At 45.7% G+C, this 16,874-nt stretch overlaps 2 protein-coding genes across 3 annotated transcripts; one reads left to right on the forward strand and one right to left on the reverse strand.

Moving 5' to 3' along the window:
- Positions 1 to 699: 699 nt before the first annotated feature.
- On the forward strand, positions 700 to 5,035 carry LOC144170233 (uncharacterized). Its single transcript, XM_077699884.1, has 3 exons — positions 700 to 808; positions 3,059 to 3,257; positions 4,033 to 5,035. Exons 1-3 carry the CDS (start codon positions 751 to 753, stop codon positions 4,409 to 4,411), a joined length of 636 nt encoding a protein of 211 aa, XP_077556010.1. The 5' UTR covers positions 700 to 750; the 3' UTR covers positions 4,412 to 5,035.
- Positions 5,036 to 5,796: 761 nt separating this feature from the next.
- LOC144170232 (uncharacterized) lies at positions 5,797 to 16,623 on the reverse strand. Of its 2 annotated transcripts, none has more exons than XM_077699883.1 (4): positions 14,718 to 16,623; positions 9,182 to 9,587; positions 8,849 to 9,109; positions 5,797 to 6,906 (listed from the first exon to the last, which is right to left on the reverse strand). In XM_077699883.1, exons 2-4 carry the CDS (start codon positions 9,560 to 9,562, stop codon positions 6,751 to 6,753), a joined length of 798 nt encoding a protein of 265 aa, XP_077556009.1. In that variant the 5' UTR covers positions 9,563 to 9,587; positions 14,718 to 16,623; the 3' UTR covers positions 5,797 to 6,750. The 2 variants fall into 2 exon arrangements, with proteins under 2 accessions (XP_077556009.1, XP_077556008.1); XM_077699882.1 differs by lacking the exon at positions 14,718 to 16,623 and adding an exon at positions 10,636 to 13,625.
- Positions 16,624 to 16,874: the final 251 nt, after the last annotated feature.

A 16,874-nucleotide genomic window follows, 5' to 3' on the forward strand; every position in this document is an offset into this window, starting at 1 on the left:
ACAGGACACACACATACCTTACCATAAATACCCCAGAAAGTGGAGGGGAAAATCGCCCCGCCGGTAGCGTAGTGGTTATCGCACCAGACCGGTATTCTGGAGGTCGTGGGTTCGGATCCCACCTGGCGGGCATTTTTTCTCCACTTTCTTTCTTTCTTTCCAAATTCTTTATCTGTTTCAATGACCTACCACATCCTCCCCTTTGCTTTCCGAGGTTTTCTTGACTGTCAACTCTTATTTCTATGTTATTTTCAACGAGCCCCTCATTTCCTATTCTGATTCGCTATATATATATATATATATATATATATATATATATATATATATATATATATATATATACAAACACGAGGGGAGAGGGGAATCTCTACGTCCGTTGGTGAATATTGCAATCCCTCTGTTTTGTTTCATTTTCTCCGTTTCTGCTCTTCGATTTGTGCACCGGTGCTATAGCTTACCTTACGAAAAGGAGCATGCCGCGATTTCTGGTGCTCCCTGGAGGCAATTAATATTTAGACTGCTGTCGGCCCTTCCTCTGGGGGCGCCTGGAAATTTGCATGCTAATAAAGCAGGTGACCCAACAGAACCGTTCTGCGTGAATTCTTTGCACGAGCAATTGTTCTCTCATTTGCAGCGAAATTACCCTGTGGGATGAATATATATTCCGGCCACTTTTTCTTCGCTGGCCCCTTCCTCTTCCAAGAGTATGAGCGCACACGTCCCTTGCATAGCGCCTAATTACCAACGAACATGCTTCCCTGTGCATTCGTCGCGGGGTTTTTCTTCAGACAGTTTACCATTGCAGTCGGTGAGTATACATGCGCTGTAAATGCGTTCGTGACTTGTATTTTTTCCATGGATGAAAAGGAGAGAAACAATTTTTACAGACTTCGGCATCAATCTGTGCAATGCAACTGCTACACGGCGCTGGTATTTAGCTAGGTATCGAAGGAATGTCATCTTTTAGTGTGAGGTGCACATCGAAGGAGGGTGACACGCAGTGTGTTGCTCTCTTGAATCGACGAAAATGGTGGTGACGATGGTTGGGGATAGCATTGGTTGGGGATAACATTGGGGATAACACTGTGAACGTATTGTTTGGGGATAACAGCATAGTGACAATTCTTGCTGGCTGTAATCATTTGGCGGCATCGGTGCACCTTTTGGTTCACCAGTCTACTTGTGCCAACTCTCCCTGGTACAACCAGCCCCACCAATGCGGAAGGCGTTCAAGTAAGGCCGGCTTAGCAGCTGGTGCTATAATAAAATAGCAGCTGCAGTTTTGTGAACGTTTTATCTCCAGCATAACAGATTCAAGCTATTTTCAATTGACCGAAAGATAACACGTTTGGTTATCCACCAACCGTAAGCCGTACAATTTTCCTTGACGTATACGCCACAAAAATCAACGAATATCTCATAAGTATACCTTGCGCGCGTGAATCGAACTTTTTCAATTTTAAATCTCGGACCGATTCAGATACACGGACATCCTATATGAATTAGTTGTGTTCGTAACAAAAAGTTTGCCTAATCGTAGAGTTTCTGCTCCTGGAATGTAGTAGCTGACAGATGTTACCCCACAAATACGCGGAAGCGCGTTGACAACGCGCCCAAGCCGCAAGTCAGCACTGATTTTTGTAAAATGGGGTTAGCTTTAGTCTGCGAAAAATACGAGCGCTATACTGGCAGATCCGAACACTTATAGAACGGGAATTGTGCTGCGACTTCGTGGTCGTTGCGTCGCTTATACAAAAATGAACATCACTTTTGCTCATGCAAATAACAGCCCTCATCAAATTCATTCTGAATTCAGACAACTAACTGTCATAAATAGTGAGTGCCACGACAAATAAAAGTTCAGTTTTATATTGTAAAAGGTGAAGATAACTGGGCAGGTGAGAAATATGAAGGCACGCACTAAAATTCTAGAATTCACATGCCCACGGCATACGTCCACTGTGAGGTGCACTGCCTATGCGAAGAATGGTTTGTAGCGTATAGCTACGGATTAATTTAAACCGCTTAGGCTTATTCAGCGTGCACATAGGCGGGCAGGTTTTTTTTTTGTCGCAGCGGGGTGTGATAAGGAAGCTGGTATATTTTAATCTTGTCCTTGCCGATGTGATCATCATCCCTGACGGTTTTTTTGTGTGTGTGTGAGAAGTGCCAGTCTTCCCAGTGCTGAAGTGGTCGGTATCACCATACGTCACGATGCTTTCTATGCGGCTGCACCCCGCAGCAAGTACACTTACGCTGTGGTGAATGTAGCAAAACAGAGTTGGCGAGGAAAACTAGTGCAGCGTTGCCTAATCATGGTGAGGATATTTTGCAGCAATCATAAAACTTATCTCTCATAATTTATGTCTCAGGTGGCAGAAGCTTTAGCAGAACCAATCGCTGAATATTCGCATTACGTTCCTGTAATCATCTGGCACTCCCAAATCTTTAACGCGAATCGGGATTTGTATTTCCTGCCAACGTTAAACAAGCAGCCGTTGCGAATTTTTCTAGACAGCAACAGAATGGTATTGCTTCAGTACACCGTTAGTCCATCACCCTAGCGGTTTAAGGTACTTGAAAAGCTTATTCTGTTCGTTATTTCGAGGTAGTAGATTTTAGAAAGTGGTGTGAATCATTTGGTTCTACGCGGGACGTTACAGTGAAATACGCATGCAGGGAAGTCTTTGAGAGGAACTTGTACGACGTCTTAGTCAATGCCTAATGCACCTTGCAACACGGCAACAGGATGGCTTAGAGAAACAAACAAAAAAAACCAAACAAACAATGTGACCAACCATCAAGTGCCGGCGAGAACCCCTAAATTACAGTTACTAAAATTAACGATATCACATCGAAGCAATATCTCATCGAAGTACAGTTCGTATGTACAAAGTAGAGATACAGGTTCAGAATTAACTGCAGCCTTTCATGTAGGCGTAATTGTGCCACGAAGCGACGCCAGACAGGGCGTCACCCAGCAAGCAACTCCCGTCCACTCCGCTGGATCATTTTCTGAGAGCTCGTTCCCTATTCTTTCCACCCCCACTGCTTCCAGCACAATCCAACATCATATGCCTTGGCCCGAAAAGTTTCACCGAGGTGTTCGGCAGCATTCTGGACGCGTACAGGCCGACACTGGAAAAAGACGACCCGCTTTTTATCGGAGACGGCGATCGCTTGGGCGTGGCTGACCTGCGTCGGGGTAGAGTTCACGGCCTGAACCAGACGTACTTCAAGGACACTCTGAGGGTGAAGTACGTTCGGGATAGTGATGATGACGATAATGATGATGAGCGCTTAATGCCTGCGTCTGCTGGCTGCATGGCTTAACAATATGAAAGCAATTGTTTAAATTAGCCGTAGCTACAATGTGTCATTTGCAGCGACCTCGTTTATGGTTGGTAGAATATCAAAATTGAAGAACAAAACTGAGGATAGAAAGCAGGCGATGACAGATTGGCTACTCGGCAGTGGGAGGAGGAGGACCTCATAGGCCTTCGTTATGATGATGTGAATGGCCGGTTTTCTGAGCTTGTATTCTCGGTATCAGGGGAGTTTCCTCCGATGCTCAATGCAGAGAACAGTAAGTAGTGACCCAGGGAGACAATACGTTAAAGCGGCGCGATTTCTCACTGCTAATCGCAACGCACATTTCGCAAGTGGCACTGTCCAGCCGCATTGGACATACTGTACATTTCAAATACTTCTGTGAAGAACAATTACTCCGATTCAGGTCAACTACCGTTGAAGTTTTCCTGATGGTACTGTGGGCATTCGTGGCGTTATGTTTCATAGGTCCTACACAAGATATTTTCCTGTTTTTTGATTATCATTGCGACATATAGGCTGTCAAAATATTAACAAGACCAACAATTCAATGTTGGTTCTCGTAGATAGCAGCGATAACACTTTCAAGTTCTTCCCTTTCATCTTCGGGCCGGTTGATGGAGGACACTGCGCGTAGCAACGTAGGTCCCTCTGATGTCTACAATTTCTTACCGGTTGTCCACTTCTGTCTTGCCATAGCAGATGCAACGCCACGCACATGGACCTGGGCTTTCCACTCAGGGTTGTGGGTCCCCGGATCGTCTACGACGTGAGGCAGGCGCTGCGCGAGGTGCAGCTCCAGGGTGAGCTCGACATCGCCATGGACCTCATAGAGCTGGACGTGGGACTCCTCACCTCGAAGCGTAAGGGGCAGAGTCGCCCTCTAGTGACGCACCTGGACATCACCAAGCTGGATAACTTCAAGATGACCTTCCGTGACATGGGTATCCTAGGGGCGCTGCTCAACTTGTTCCTTCACACTGCCCACAGTACCTACGGCCGGCCGCTCGAAGAGCTGTTTAGGGTTCTCCTCTGGAGGGCGTTGCAGAGATACGCGGACAACTACCCGCTTCCCATATGAGTTCTGTTGATGTAAGCCCCGCTTTTGTGGGTGAATAGTATTGGCCCATAGATCACCGTGTGCTCGAGCTTACGCTAAACTGCCGCTAAAATATACTATTTAATATGATTGATAGGGCCCGGACTATTATGAACACCTTAGTCACTTCCAGAAAGGTGTGCAGAAAAAGAAAATTTCATAGGACCTTGCAATGCAGCAATTTTTCATATGGCGGCAACGCCCTGCATTAGAAAACTTGTATTACCACCTCGCCCCGCTATAGTGACGCGTGTGACGCAGCGGCCAAAATTTGTTGAGTAGCCTTGTGAAACTCATAAATTAAACTTTGATATAAACATTTCTAGACAGGATCCGAGATGCCCTAGGTACGCCTAATTTTACACAAGTTGTCGTGGACACCTCATCACAGATACCAATAAATTTCAGCTACTGCAGTCAACCCTCTCGCTATTGCTGTGGTCTATGGAACTTTTAATTAGAGCAAGTTATTTTGGTTTATGTGACACAACTGCAAACGCATCTCTGTACAGAAAAGCATCAGAAAATGGATGCTTTAAGACATCAGTAGAACCATACATGCACCCAAATTAGTCCCATGCAGCATTTTTTTTTTCATGTGACAGCAACGCACTGCATTAGGAAACTGGTGTTTTTCTCCTAGTAGAAGATGTTTTTCTGTTTGTTTAAGAAGTAGACTCGCATGAGTGTTGTACTCTAGATGTCTTGTTCAAGTTGTGCTTCCGATTTCTTCCCGCAGTGCAGCTGCTAAAACCATTATCTATGCTGACATTTTTCTGTGATTTATCAATAGGGAAACAAGAATAAACCAAGATCATGGAAATAATAGCTATTTTAGAAAAAAATAATTGGGTGTATTAACTAAGATCGAAATTTGGCGCTTTTGACGTTATCATTTGCTTTATACTATAAAACCGTGCACACCGAAATATCGTCACAAGCACATCTGTCACAGTAAGACAAACATTTTCCTAGAAATACTAACAACGAAATATTTTGTCATTCTTGCCCTTGGGGAATATTTTATTTCGTCAGAATAAAAACTTATTTTTAAGAAATGATTTTAATTTTCTCCCCTTTTTTAACCCACTGTACCTCAGCGGCTCGAACACGGGTTTTTAATAATTGCGTGAGCCGTTGAAAATGGCATGTGTTGAAGTCTTAGCTATCAGACGACGTTGACTGCCACGGCTACGATACAGATATTTTGCTGTTGCGAGGTTCACGTGGGTGGCAAATACATGCACTCATTCGATAAGTACAGCCTTGGTCAGAAGTCGTTAGCCAAGACAGAATTTCCCGGTCCACAAATAATGCCAAGCAGAAGCGTAACTATGAAATTGGAGCAAAGCGTTTTGTACCATAAATTGATCGAAAGCACTGTTTATTGAAAGATCCAGTGCCCTTCCACTCCGTGAAGAAGGATGACCAGCGAAGCTGTGGTGCCGATCCTTAACGTAAGCGACAATGGTTTGGCCGGGTAGTAGTCCAAGGGGTGCATGAAGCTGTAAAACACATTTGTTTTTAATTTGCGATTTATCATACTTCCTGGTTTATTACCTGACTGAAACTGCGACGAACTAGAGTTTTATTTTAGAGGGCAAACGTGGGGCTGTCCGTTTCCCTTCAGTAAAAGCCTGTGTATTGACAGCAGACGAGAATTCCACAATATTTCTACTTTCACCGTAAACTACGTAATTTTGAAAAGTAAATAAAACACGGCGTCATGTTAGAGTCGTCTTAGCGGCTAATTTTAATATAATTTTTTTTCGGGATAGTTGCAATAAAGCAAGAGTTTCAGCCACTTTCTGTAATGATGCTCCGTCCGAAGGTGGGCATGCTTCACAGTGCTAGCTACATTCAATGTGGGAAAGCCATCTTATAAAAACTAAACTTACAACGTTTTTTTGAAAGTCGGCTTCACCTTTGAACTCTACACGTTGCTGGGAAGACATTTTTTAGGCGAAATATAAGCCGTATTATATTATAATGTGAAAGCCCGAGGACATATTTTATTTTTTTTTACGAGTTTTTCCATACGCATAACGTGCAGCTAGAATGAACTAGAATATCTTGTTCACTATAGTGTGGCGCACAGTTTTGCGACCCCGGGGATTTAAGTGGGCGCCGCAACGTGGCGCTACCCTCGCGTGCGATTCTTGTCTACATCGAGCTCTGTTGCCGGAGACTATTTGCTGGATCCTAGCCATACACAGCTTTGCTGTAATTTTGAAAAAAATGCTATGGTTGCACTTGTTAGTTAAGCTTTAGTAATTTGTGGCCAGCGAACTTTTGGCGCGAATTTGAATAAGACTGCACGTTCAAAATGGCAGCGGCGCCGTCTCTAGGAACTGCTGCATGACACGCATCATGAGGACCCTAAAGAACTCCATGAGTGGCATGGGCATCAGCTGGTAGACGAGGGTGAGGCCGGTGGTCAGCACAGCGGTCACGGGACCCATTCCGGTCAGCTCCATCTGCACGGACATGAGCAAACACGCAGAGGGCAGCTTTCGAGCCTTGGATACGCAGAGAAGTCAGAGACATCTGTTCAACACAGCTTCGTGCAGCCTTATTACAGACGTTCGCCCGTTTACTGCAAGCTTTCACCCCCACCCCTGAAACGCTACTTAAGCACCTGCTATCCACTCTTTTAAAAAGAATCGCAGTCTGTGCCATTGATTGAACATGATGTTCATATATGTGCAGCCTAAACATCCCGCATATTTTGAATCCAGGATTTCGGAAGGCTCTCGCTACACCAACCCCCCATGAAGCATGGATGTCATACCTTTCGGAAAATGGGATATAGTTGTACCCTAAGAGGGGTGGGTGATCTCTTTCTTCCGGGAAGATCAGAGCTAAGCTTGCGTTGCATCAAAAGTAATAAAAAAGCACGTGCTCTCATAAATTTAAACGAATTTAGCGGAATGATGGAGCCTCAAAACAGAAATTAGGTAGAAACATGTTCGTATGACTGCTTGCGTGCCACACTTAACCCCTCCCCTCAACCTTCTCTTTCCCAAGTAGGCTTCGCGGCATCCTATTTAATAAATTATTATACTACTGTTAAAACGCACGTAATAACAAGGCTTTGACATGTGTTAAAAATACTGGGTGGTTTAAAGCAGTCCGCACTCTCTTCAAAGGCGCACCTAAGCGCATAGTGCTATAGCTTCGGCGCGCAGAACCTCGACTGGGCCTTTCTAAATTTATCCGCCTCGTGAGCCTTGTCTCCTGGTTTGTGGGCTTAGGGAAGTCTTTCCAAATTGAAGAACCAACAGCCCCCAGAAAGGCACTTTGAGTAAAAATTCGCTTACATTCACAAACGAACAAGTTCACGAGCTTCTGTAGTCATTCGATCTATGTTATCCTTTTACGGCTCCACCTCAACTTTGTACGCTAAGCTTTTTCTGTTACTTTTAGGTGCCGAGATGACCTTCCACTATTTTTTCGTTACTAATACGGATTCTGCCAACGTGACAAGCTTGACCAGTTTTCCTCATTTGCTTTCCTGCGGTTTCTCCCCTCTTGTAATGTGTACGTTAACCAACGATGCACACACAATGAAAGTGCACTGTTCTCCTTTCTCTTTCTTTCTTTTTTGGAAGAAAGTTGCATATATCTCCCAACAGTAACAAAATGTCTGACCAGTCTTATTTTCTGTGCTGAGATCTCTGTGTAACACATTTGACTCAGCAATTTAGATATAACTCTGGTGTGGCAACGACACAACATTAGACTCCGTGATAATGCGAGTACTAAGGATCTCCGAAGCTAATGCATAAAAAGTAGTTTCGATTGATTAATTCTTATTAGAAAATTGTGGCGATGCGAGTGAGCGGATAGTGGTTCGAAAGATCCCGTGGACTTAAACGTGGTTCTGACATTCTGGCATCTTTCGGGGCTTCCTGAAGTATTAAATTACCCAGGCGGGGTTGGAGAGTATCTCAAGTGCGTTTTATAACACAGCCCTTTGCAACAGAACTGTGGAACAGCTGTGTACTTTTTGGTCTCATAAAACTCAACAAACTGAATTTAATTGATTGATTGTTGATTGATTGTGGGGTTTAACGCACCGACGCAACGCAGGCGATGAGGCGCGCCGTAGTGGAGGGCTCCGGATTAATTTTGACCACCTGGGGATCTTTATCGTGCGCCGAAATCTCGTACACACGGGTGTTTTTGCTTTTCGCCTCCATCAGAAAAGCGGCCGCCGCGGCCGGGAATCGAACCCGCGACCTCGTGCTCAGCAGCGCAACGCCTTAGCCACTGAGCCACCGGGGCGGGCCAAACTGAATTTAAGAAGCTGCGCTTGAAGCAATCAAAAACACTCCTGGACCAGTAAACAAGCTCCTCCCCGCGTGTTGTAAACGCGTCCACGATGTATGAACCCGCCGGTCGGTGTGTGCGACCCACCTTGAATCCCTGCGTGGACCAGAAGTTCACGTCGGCGATGTAGGGCTTGACGGTGTCGTTGCGCACCTTCGGAAGCCGCAGCACCACGTTGGCGCCGAAGAGCTCGAAGCGGGCCTTCATCTCTCCGGAGACGAGGCCACCCGGCAGCTCGTAGTCGAACACCACGTCCGGATTGCGGATGCCCACGGGGAAAGTGATCTTGATCCAGAATGGGTCCGTGCAGTCTACATCGATCTCCCCGTTGAAGAAAGCCGTGTGCACCTGCGAAGGAAAGCAAAACGCCGGTAGTCACGTGTGCGGTCACGTGTACGCGTGCGTGAATATAGCGCTCACATTGACTCCCCTGCCGTTCTTGAGCACGATGACGCCCAGGTTCTGCGTGCCGCCGATGTAGATGGGCTCGTTCTCTTTGATCCTCTCCCGATTCCTCTCAAGCAGCGTAGTAACTAAGGTGGTGACCACAGCGTTGCCTAAACACAGGAGCTTGCCTTGGCGTCGCTGCCTGGAGTGGCCGCCGCTGATGGCGACGTCATGCCAATCTTTCCACGAAAGAGGGCTCTCCAGCATTGCACTGTGGCCGGTGATGCCTTCCGTGGCATAGTTGGGGCCGCTTTCTCCACTGAGGACATTGGGCCCATGCAGGGACAGGCCTTGGACCGCGATGGTGCCGGCAATAGCGAACAGCCCCAAGCGAAGCAAGCTAGTTCTTTTCATGAACGCTGCTTCTTATTGTGTTAGTCTGAAGAGGATAAAAAAAAAAAAAACGTTTTTAAGATACCAGTATGCTTGTAAGTGGCACTTGAAAATATGTGGAGCGCCAACGTATGACTGTTTGTGCGAATTCTCTTTAGAAGAGAGCGTTAATATTGTAACTTGCCAAATCGAAACTTTATTCCAGCAGAAATAGTTTCTTAGCTCTGCAAGTCAGTCTTCCATATCAAAGAAGGCTCTCTCCGTTGGCGTAATGGTCAGAGCCACCGGCCCGATGATGGCATTCCTATCGACAACAGGCGCGGAAAGACGTAGACTAAGAAAGAAATACACAGGACGACGCGCTAGTCTTCTTTCTTAGTCTACGTCTTTCCGCGCCTGTTGTCGATATGAATCAGCACCAACTCGCCCAACTTGCCATCTTGTTAGATGGCATTCCAATGAAAGTTTGCTTCTGCACGTTAAGCTTTGCTATTCAAGTCTAACGTTAAGCATTTCCGAGTAAGATTAGGAGTTTTTTTTTTCGTGTGAGCTCAAGTGTAAGCGAAAGTTGACGTGCAAATAGAAAAGCTGAGAATTAAAAGACAACACTGGCTGTCGACACGAGGGGTTACCATAACCCTACAAAGAATTGTGTCCTACAAAGAAGCTAAACTTAAATTTTACAGGACGGCAGGGCTGCGCTGCAGCTCCACACCAAAGCACTTTCGAGAGAGCTAGAGAGAGAGAAAAAACTTTATTTAGAACCAAAGGCAGTTCAGACAATAGGTGCCGCAGGAAAGCGGTTTTCTCTGTGATCGCGTACTGACCAATTCACCTAATAATTTTGCCTGAATATTTATTTATTTACAATATTTTCGAACTAACGGAGCTTACGGGATAATCCAAGAGCGTTGCCTAAAGCAGATGCTCCTGTTTCTGCAATATTCCGAAATCTAGTAAATCCCACTTCACTTGTTCTATTTGGGCCGAATTCCGCTTAATATTCCCTGTAATAAATATCACGGTGCGTAGGCAAGGGTGGTGGGAAAATTAAGCATAGAAAAAAAACCACTATAAAACGAGATCATACTCACTTAGAGCGTTTTAGACAGCACGGACTGATAGATGCGCCGTCTACATACGCCAGCGATTGTAAGGATAAAGTTTCACTGGTTACAAGAACATTTTGAAACCGTGGTGCAAAAGGCTTGGGTTTGACGCATAGGCATCGAAGGCAAAATGATGTCCCAGAAGAAAAGATAAAAAAGAAAATTGTAACCAAGCAGGTGCAAAGGGAAATAAAATAAACGAATATTGCCGGTCAATCGTATTTGAAACGCCACGAGTTGGTTTGTTGGTCCAGGCGTTCTTGTTCAAACGGTGATTGCATATTGAATACGAACGATGAACGATAAACGCCGACTTGTCGAGTAAACAGTGCAGCCGAAGGGCGTCCATCATAAATAATATATTGCTTGCCAACCTGAGCAAACTTCTTTGGTTAGAGTGCACAATTAAATTGAGCCCTTCGGTGGAAGGTATATCTTGCATATCGCTGCAGATATATTGCAAAAATTATAGTAGTTTTCTAGTGATTAAAATTTGCTACGATGGCGTTGTTCTGTGCAACAAGGCCACAGAACGCCAAAAAGACCATTCTATACGTTACTCTCCGCACAATCCATCACCGCAAGTTTCATGCGCAGTTACACGCGTTGTTGTTGTTTTTGTTCAGCTGACTTTGTAATGACTTTAGGGGCCTCAGAGTCCGGACAAACTGAAACGCGGGGAAGCTGATGAATGGATCTGAAAAGATCAGCCAGCGGTACCGCAAAACGTGTACTCGTCTACACCAAACGTATCCTCGAGAGACGAGACGAGCATGGCCTTCGATTAGGCTCTTTCACGAACCGCTTAATAAGCCACTTCATGAGACCCCCAATTAAAAGACTGCCTTTTTTTCTGCCAGTGACATTACGGAGGCGGGAGTTTGCCTCGCCGCCTGACAGACTTAATTTCAAAACTTGCACCAACTTTTCTTACTTACAACACCGCCTATTGGGCAGTGCCAGAGCAAGCGGTGGACGCCGACTTTTTGCGTCCTGCTGCATTGGTAACATGGCTACAAGTTCTTTTTGTTTAGCCTTCTGCTGCTCGTCGCCGCTCAGTACAAACCCTGCTTTCAACCAGGCAGTGTGAAATGTGAGATAGTCGTCATAGTGCGTTTGTGTTTCGAAGACCTACTCGACGCAGAATCTTTTTTAGAGACGATATAGTTTTTCTTGGGATCCTTAAACCCTGAAAATTTGGTCTGTCTGACTGTCTGTCTGTCGGTACCGCGATTCAGCCACCAGGCCACAAGTTCGAATAATTCTGAAACGAGAAGTTTATGTAGGCAAACCCTTTCCAAACGATTAAATCCTGTGCCATATTTTATACTTTTAAACATTGTTGAGCAAAAAGAAAACATTAGGCATATTTGCGACGGCGAGACATGAATACATAACTGGTACTACAGTGTTTTTTTTAATTGAGAATATATGGAAGTTTTAAAAAAAATATGCGTTTAAAACAATACTTTAACCCAAAAATACCAAAAGAGCCCGCGCCCGTGTACAGTCGGTAAAACGCTTGTCTATAACAGCGATTTCAACTTCAACCAGCTACATCCGAAAACTGCCGAAACAGGCTCGTTCCAAACATGTCGGAGGCAAAAGCGAAGGGCGAAGACTTCAGAATTCTGCAGTAGTTTTATTAAAATCCCGCTCCGTCGGGGCAGGATAGGGCTGAGAGTACGAAAGCTGTGTTATAGATAAGCCTTTTACCGGCTGTACACCTCATGGCGGCATTCCAACAGTAACGAAGAGTTCCAACAGATGGCACCAGAGCAGTGGAACGCGGGAAAATTGAATTGACTTGAGCAAACCTCCCACGAGTGTTTATCGTGGGAGAAGCGAGAAAGGAAGGAGAGAGCGTGAGAGGTGGGCGGGAGAGAGAAGAGAGATATTTACGTGGCAGGGCTGACAGAATATTATCGTCTTTCGACGATATTTGCAGCAAAGTGGGCAGATACGCGACCATTTTTTTCCGAGAGGGTGTTTTTGCAATCGAGTTTTTCTTAGGGTTCGTAGTCTGTGTGGGTCGTAAAACATCAAGAAGTCTTTTACCATGGGCATGTTCGGATTAATCAGAAAATGTTGTAGAAATTACAAAAAACTAGCTCTGCCCGCGATAGTTCAGCACCAAATATCAGCACCGACATATCTTCAGCGCCAGTATGTGACCGAATAACCCCCAAACTTTTAGTAAACACCGTTACAGTGGAGAGTCAGACAATTTGCCTCATCTTCACGCAATCCATTGAAACGGGTGAAGTTCCAGACGACTGGTAGATAGCCCGGATAGTTTCAATATTTAAGCATGGAAAACGAGCCAATCCAGAAAACTGCGGACCAATTTCCCTGACTGGCATTCCTTCTAAGTTACTGGAACACATTATATCGCTTAATAGTGCGACTCACCTCAAATCAATAAATTTATTTTATAACCGCCAGCACGAGTTCCGAAAGCGCTTCTCATGCGAGACCCAACTAGCCGAATCCATTCACGACCTCCTACAAAGCATGGATGATAACCTTCCGATAAATGCTATATTCTTGGATTTTTCGAAAGCTTTTTATCGCGTACCCCTTAACCTATTGCTTTGTAAAATTTGTTCACTGGGTATTGCAACGAATATTGTCTCCTAGATAGAACACTTCCTCACCAACCACAAGCAATTCACGTCTGCTAATAATTATGGCTCCCCCAAAACTAACGTATCACCAGGCGTCCATCAGGGCGTAAGCCTATCAGCTGTTCTATTCATAATATTTAAAAACGACCTTTCCACAAACATACAAACGAAACTTAGACTATTCGCAGACGACTGTGCCATACTCCGCCATTCTGAACACTGAAAACAACTATACCGCGGCGGCCACTTTTTTGATGGAGACGAAAAGCAAAAACGCCTGTGTGTACGGGATTTCGGCGCACGTTAAAGATCCCCAGGAGGTCAAAATTAATTCGGAGCTCTCAACTACGGCGTGCCTCATCGCCTGCGTTGCGTTGGCGCGTTAAAACCCGACAATCAATCAATCAATCGAAAACAACTATACAGTGGAGCTCGACACAGTTGCGCTGTTGTGCCAAGAATCCTTGATGACTTTAAATCTTACTAAATGTAAATCTACGCCATTTTCCCGTAAACGCGCCGCTGTTCATCACACCTACTTCATAAATTCGCTTCCTCTCGATACGGGCACGTCACACAAGTACGTTGGAGTGCACATGTACCCGTCTCCATCATTTGCGCCGCATGTGCAGTCCATCTGCTAGACGCTCTGCACACACATGGATTCCCCGGTCGCAATCTAAAATATGCATCTCGTTATGTTAAAAAGCTATCATACCTATCATATGTGCGCCCAAAGCTGGAATACGCATCGTCCATTTAAAGTCTATCCCAGGCATATCTCGTCAACGAACTAGAATCAGTAAAAAACCACACATCTCGTTTCATAACCTCACAGTTTTCCAGAGAATGCAGCGTCACCGTCCTAAAACAGTCACTTCCATTGCCATCTCTCGCGTCACGCCGGATCATCTCACGACTATGCCTCGTGCACACTTTCTTTTTTCGCCCACGATCAAGGCACGAACTTTTTGAAGCCACCGAACAGTACTTCTTCCCGCATTATTAATTCCAACCCCATTGCACGAATTAACGGCCGTACATCGGCAATGAACGACTCCTTTTTCCCACGTGCGATTAAACTTTGGAATCACCTCCCCGACCCCATTGCTCTTACACATGACCGGACATCATTCCGGGAAAAGCTGGAAACCCACTTTGATTCCATTCAATAACGAAAGGCTATAGAGATACTGTTGGATCTGCAAATGAACCGGTTAGAACTGGAAAGCTTGGACATTGGAATGCTTTCTTAAGCGTCTATGCTGAATGAAATGCTCTAAAAGGTGATACCTGGCGACATCATCGTCGATTCCTTCAAACAGCAACGCCTTTCTGCGAGCACTGCTTCCACAAGTAGTCAGAGTTCTTCAACCCAGGCGATAGAACATCTGCTGCCTTTTCTGAGAATGGAAGTCGAGTGCAGGGAAAGAATCTTACACATCATCAAGCCCCAACAAAGTGAGGAGGCTGACCGAGGATCCAAGAAGCAGCTGTCTATTCCGGCCGGTGCCGTCCTTCACATAAAGGGGCAGACCTCGTCTTGCTTCTTCTGCTGCGCCAAAGAACACTGAAACGATGAATGTCCCTGCGACATCACTCTTGCTGACAAGCGAGTCCGCCTAGCAAGTGACGGCGGATGTTTTAAATGCACCGCCAAGGGCTATCCCGTGCGGAGCAGCCGCAAAAATGTCTTGTGGGGGTCGTGTAAGCGACGGCATGCTACCACGATGTGCAGCTCTGACCCCGCCCGAAAGCCATCGGAATCGGCTGCGACATGCAGCGATGCACGTGGCCGCGCGCAAATCACCCATCCTTCGACTCGTTAGCGACGCCCTACTACAGACGCTCCGCGCGTGGATAACAACAACGCCGCGTTGCTGTTACGTCCGCGGAGTTTTCGAAAACGGCAGTCAGCGGACATCCATGAGAGCAGACGTCGCCTTTAAGCTGAAATTAGCTGCGACGGGCTAAATGGATGTAGTCACCCGTGCTTTCCGGCGATCTGGAGGTCCCAAGAAAAAGTTTGAAGTCACGAGAGCGACCCTTCGAAGTCAACGTGACAGCACGTCTACAGTCATTGAAGCCATCATCGTTCCTTTCATTTGAGAAGACATGGCTGACGTATCGAAGGTCAACACGCTTCTGCAACGCGTGGTCGCCGAGGTTTAGCCACTGGCTGATACCATCACTTTCCCAGGCAACGAGTTTAAACCAGGAGTTAGCCTTCTCGTTGGCTCGGACCAGATCTAGAAGTTCGTGGCAAAAACGAGCCAAGTACAGTGGGAAGAAATGAGTCCTGCTTTGGTCGCCGTCAATACAAGCCTGGGATACCAGAGCAATAAAAGCAAAGGCAGCAGCCTCGTTTGTGTTCTACATGACACGCACGAGAATGAAGACCTCTCTTACTCTTTTCGGCGATTTCGGGAGGTAGGCACAGTTGGTCTCATGAACTCAACGAAATCTCATGCTGATGATGTATTGCACAAGTTCAAAGATTTAATTGGATTGGAAAATGGGTGCCATGAAGTAGAACTCCGATGCAAGTTCACACCAGTCTCTACGGCCGACGACCGCAAGAATTCCCTGTCGAGACCTTATAGGTTACCTCGACTACTTTTTGCAAACGAAGGAGCATTTAGGGCATCAGACAAGGTGGAGAGGCAATACCAGAAGGATGGCCGCACAGAAAAAGTGAAGCCTACGTTTGGTTCAGACCATGTCCACTACATGCCCCACTGTGAGGTCATCCTAGAGGCGTCCAGAACCACTCGCCTACGTGACGCTTTTGACGCATCATCACGAACCGTTGGAGTCTCATCCTTCAACAGATACATTAAAAAACAACGAAATCTCAACGTAACTTCCGAAAAAAACAGAAATGCCCGCTCCTGGCACACGGAGATCATGCATGGTTCTACCCACTTCATCGTTCATATCGCTCATGAGCGACTTCTCAGTGGGGTCAGCGACATTCTCGCTTAAATACGCAAGGGGCTTCAGGTTGTTTGAGGGCGACAATATGCCAAGAAAGTTCTCCGACGCTGCAAAATGCGCCCGTGTTTGAAGATGCAGCCTGCGACAACTCCGGTTGCACCGTTACCGAGTGACGAAGTCAGCATAATGCCTGTGACGTTGCGGAAACTTGGACAATCGGCGAAGTGTACATAGGAAAGGACGGTAACCCTAGGACCTGCCAAGTTCAGCTAGCATGCGGTAGAGAATTTACCGGACTAATGCAACTGTTGTGAGTGGGCTTTTGTAACTATGCAACAGCGTACTGTATTTATTTTCACCAAATAGTTTTTGTTCTTGAATTTAATCCTTATAGTTCCAGTGTTATTTTATTGTCTTTCTATTGTTTATTATTACGCGTGTTTATTACTGTATGATATGTATTATTTGTCTACATCAAAGTGCACGCTGTCACAGAGTATTTTTTGCCCCCCCCCCCCCCCCCCTCCCACTATGCAATGCCCTTGGGCCTTTAACGATGCCATAAATAAAATGGAATTAGAAGCGGGCGTAAGGGCTCGGAGTTCAAAGAGCAAGTGCAGCGCAGCTGGATATCTTAAGCAAGTGCACTACGGATTGAAT

This window comes from Haemaphysalis longicornis, unplaced genomic scaffold, assembly GCF_048455015.1.
Source record: "Haemaphysalis longicornis isolate Haplotype H1 unplaced genomic scaffold, Haemaphysalis longicornis Haplotype H1 scaffold_2, whole genome shotgun sequence".
In the NCBI taxonomy this organism is placed as follows: domain Eukaryota; kingdom Metazoa; phylum Arthropoda; class Arachnida; order Ixodida; family Ixodidae; genus Haemaphysalis; species Haemaphysalis longicornis.

What these genes read in the sequence shown, in the direction of transcription:
- LOC144170233 (XM_077699884.1), top strand. Translation starts at nt 751, where the DNA reads ATGCTTCCCTGTGCATTCGTCGCGGGGTTTTTCTTCAGACAGTTTACC. An exon ending in ACAGTTTACCATTGCAGTCG is followed by an intron (nt 809 to 3,058) that starts GTGAGTATACAT and finishes CACTGCTTCCAG; the next exon opens with CACAATCCAACATCATATGC. An exon ending in AAGGACACTCTGAGGGTGAA is followed by an intron (nt 3,258 to 4,032) that starts GTACGTTCGGGA and finishes TTGCCATAGCAG; the next exon opens with ATGCAACGCCACGCACATGG.
- LOC144170232 (XM_077699883.1), bottom strand. Translation starts at nt 9,562, where the DNA reads ATGAAAAGAACTAGCTTGCTTCGCTTGGGGCTGTTCGCTATTGCCGGC. An exon ending in AGAACGGCAGGGGAGTCAAT is followed by an intron (nt 9,110 to 9,181) that starts GTGAGCGCTATA and finishes TTTCCTTCGCAG; the next exon opens with GTGCACACGGCTTTCTTCAA. An exon ending in GGTCCACGCAGGGATTCAAG is followed by an intron (nt 6,907 to 8,848) that starts GTGGGTCGCACA and finishes ATGTCCGTGCAG; the next exon opens with ATGGAGCTGACCGGAATGGG.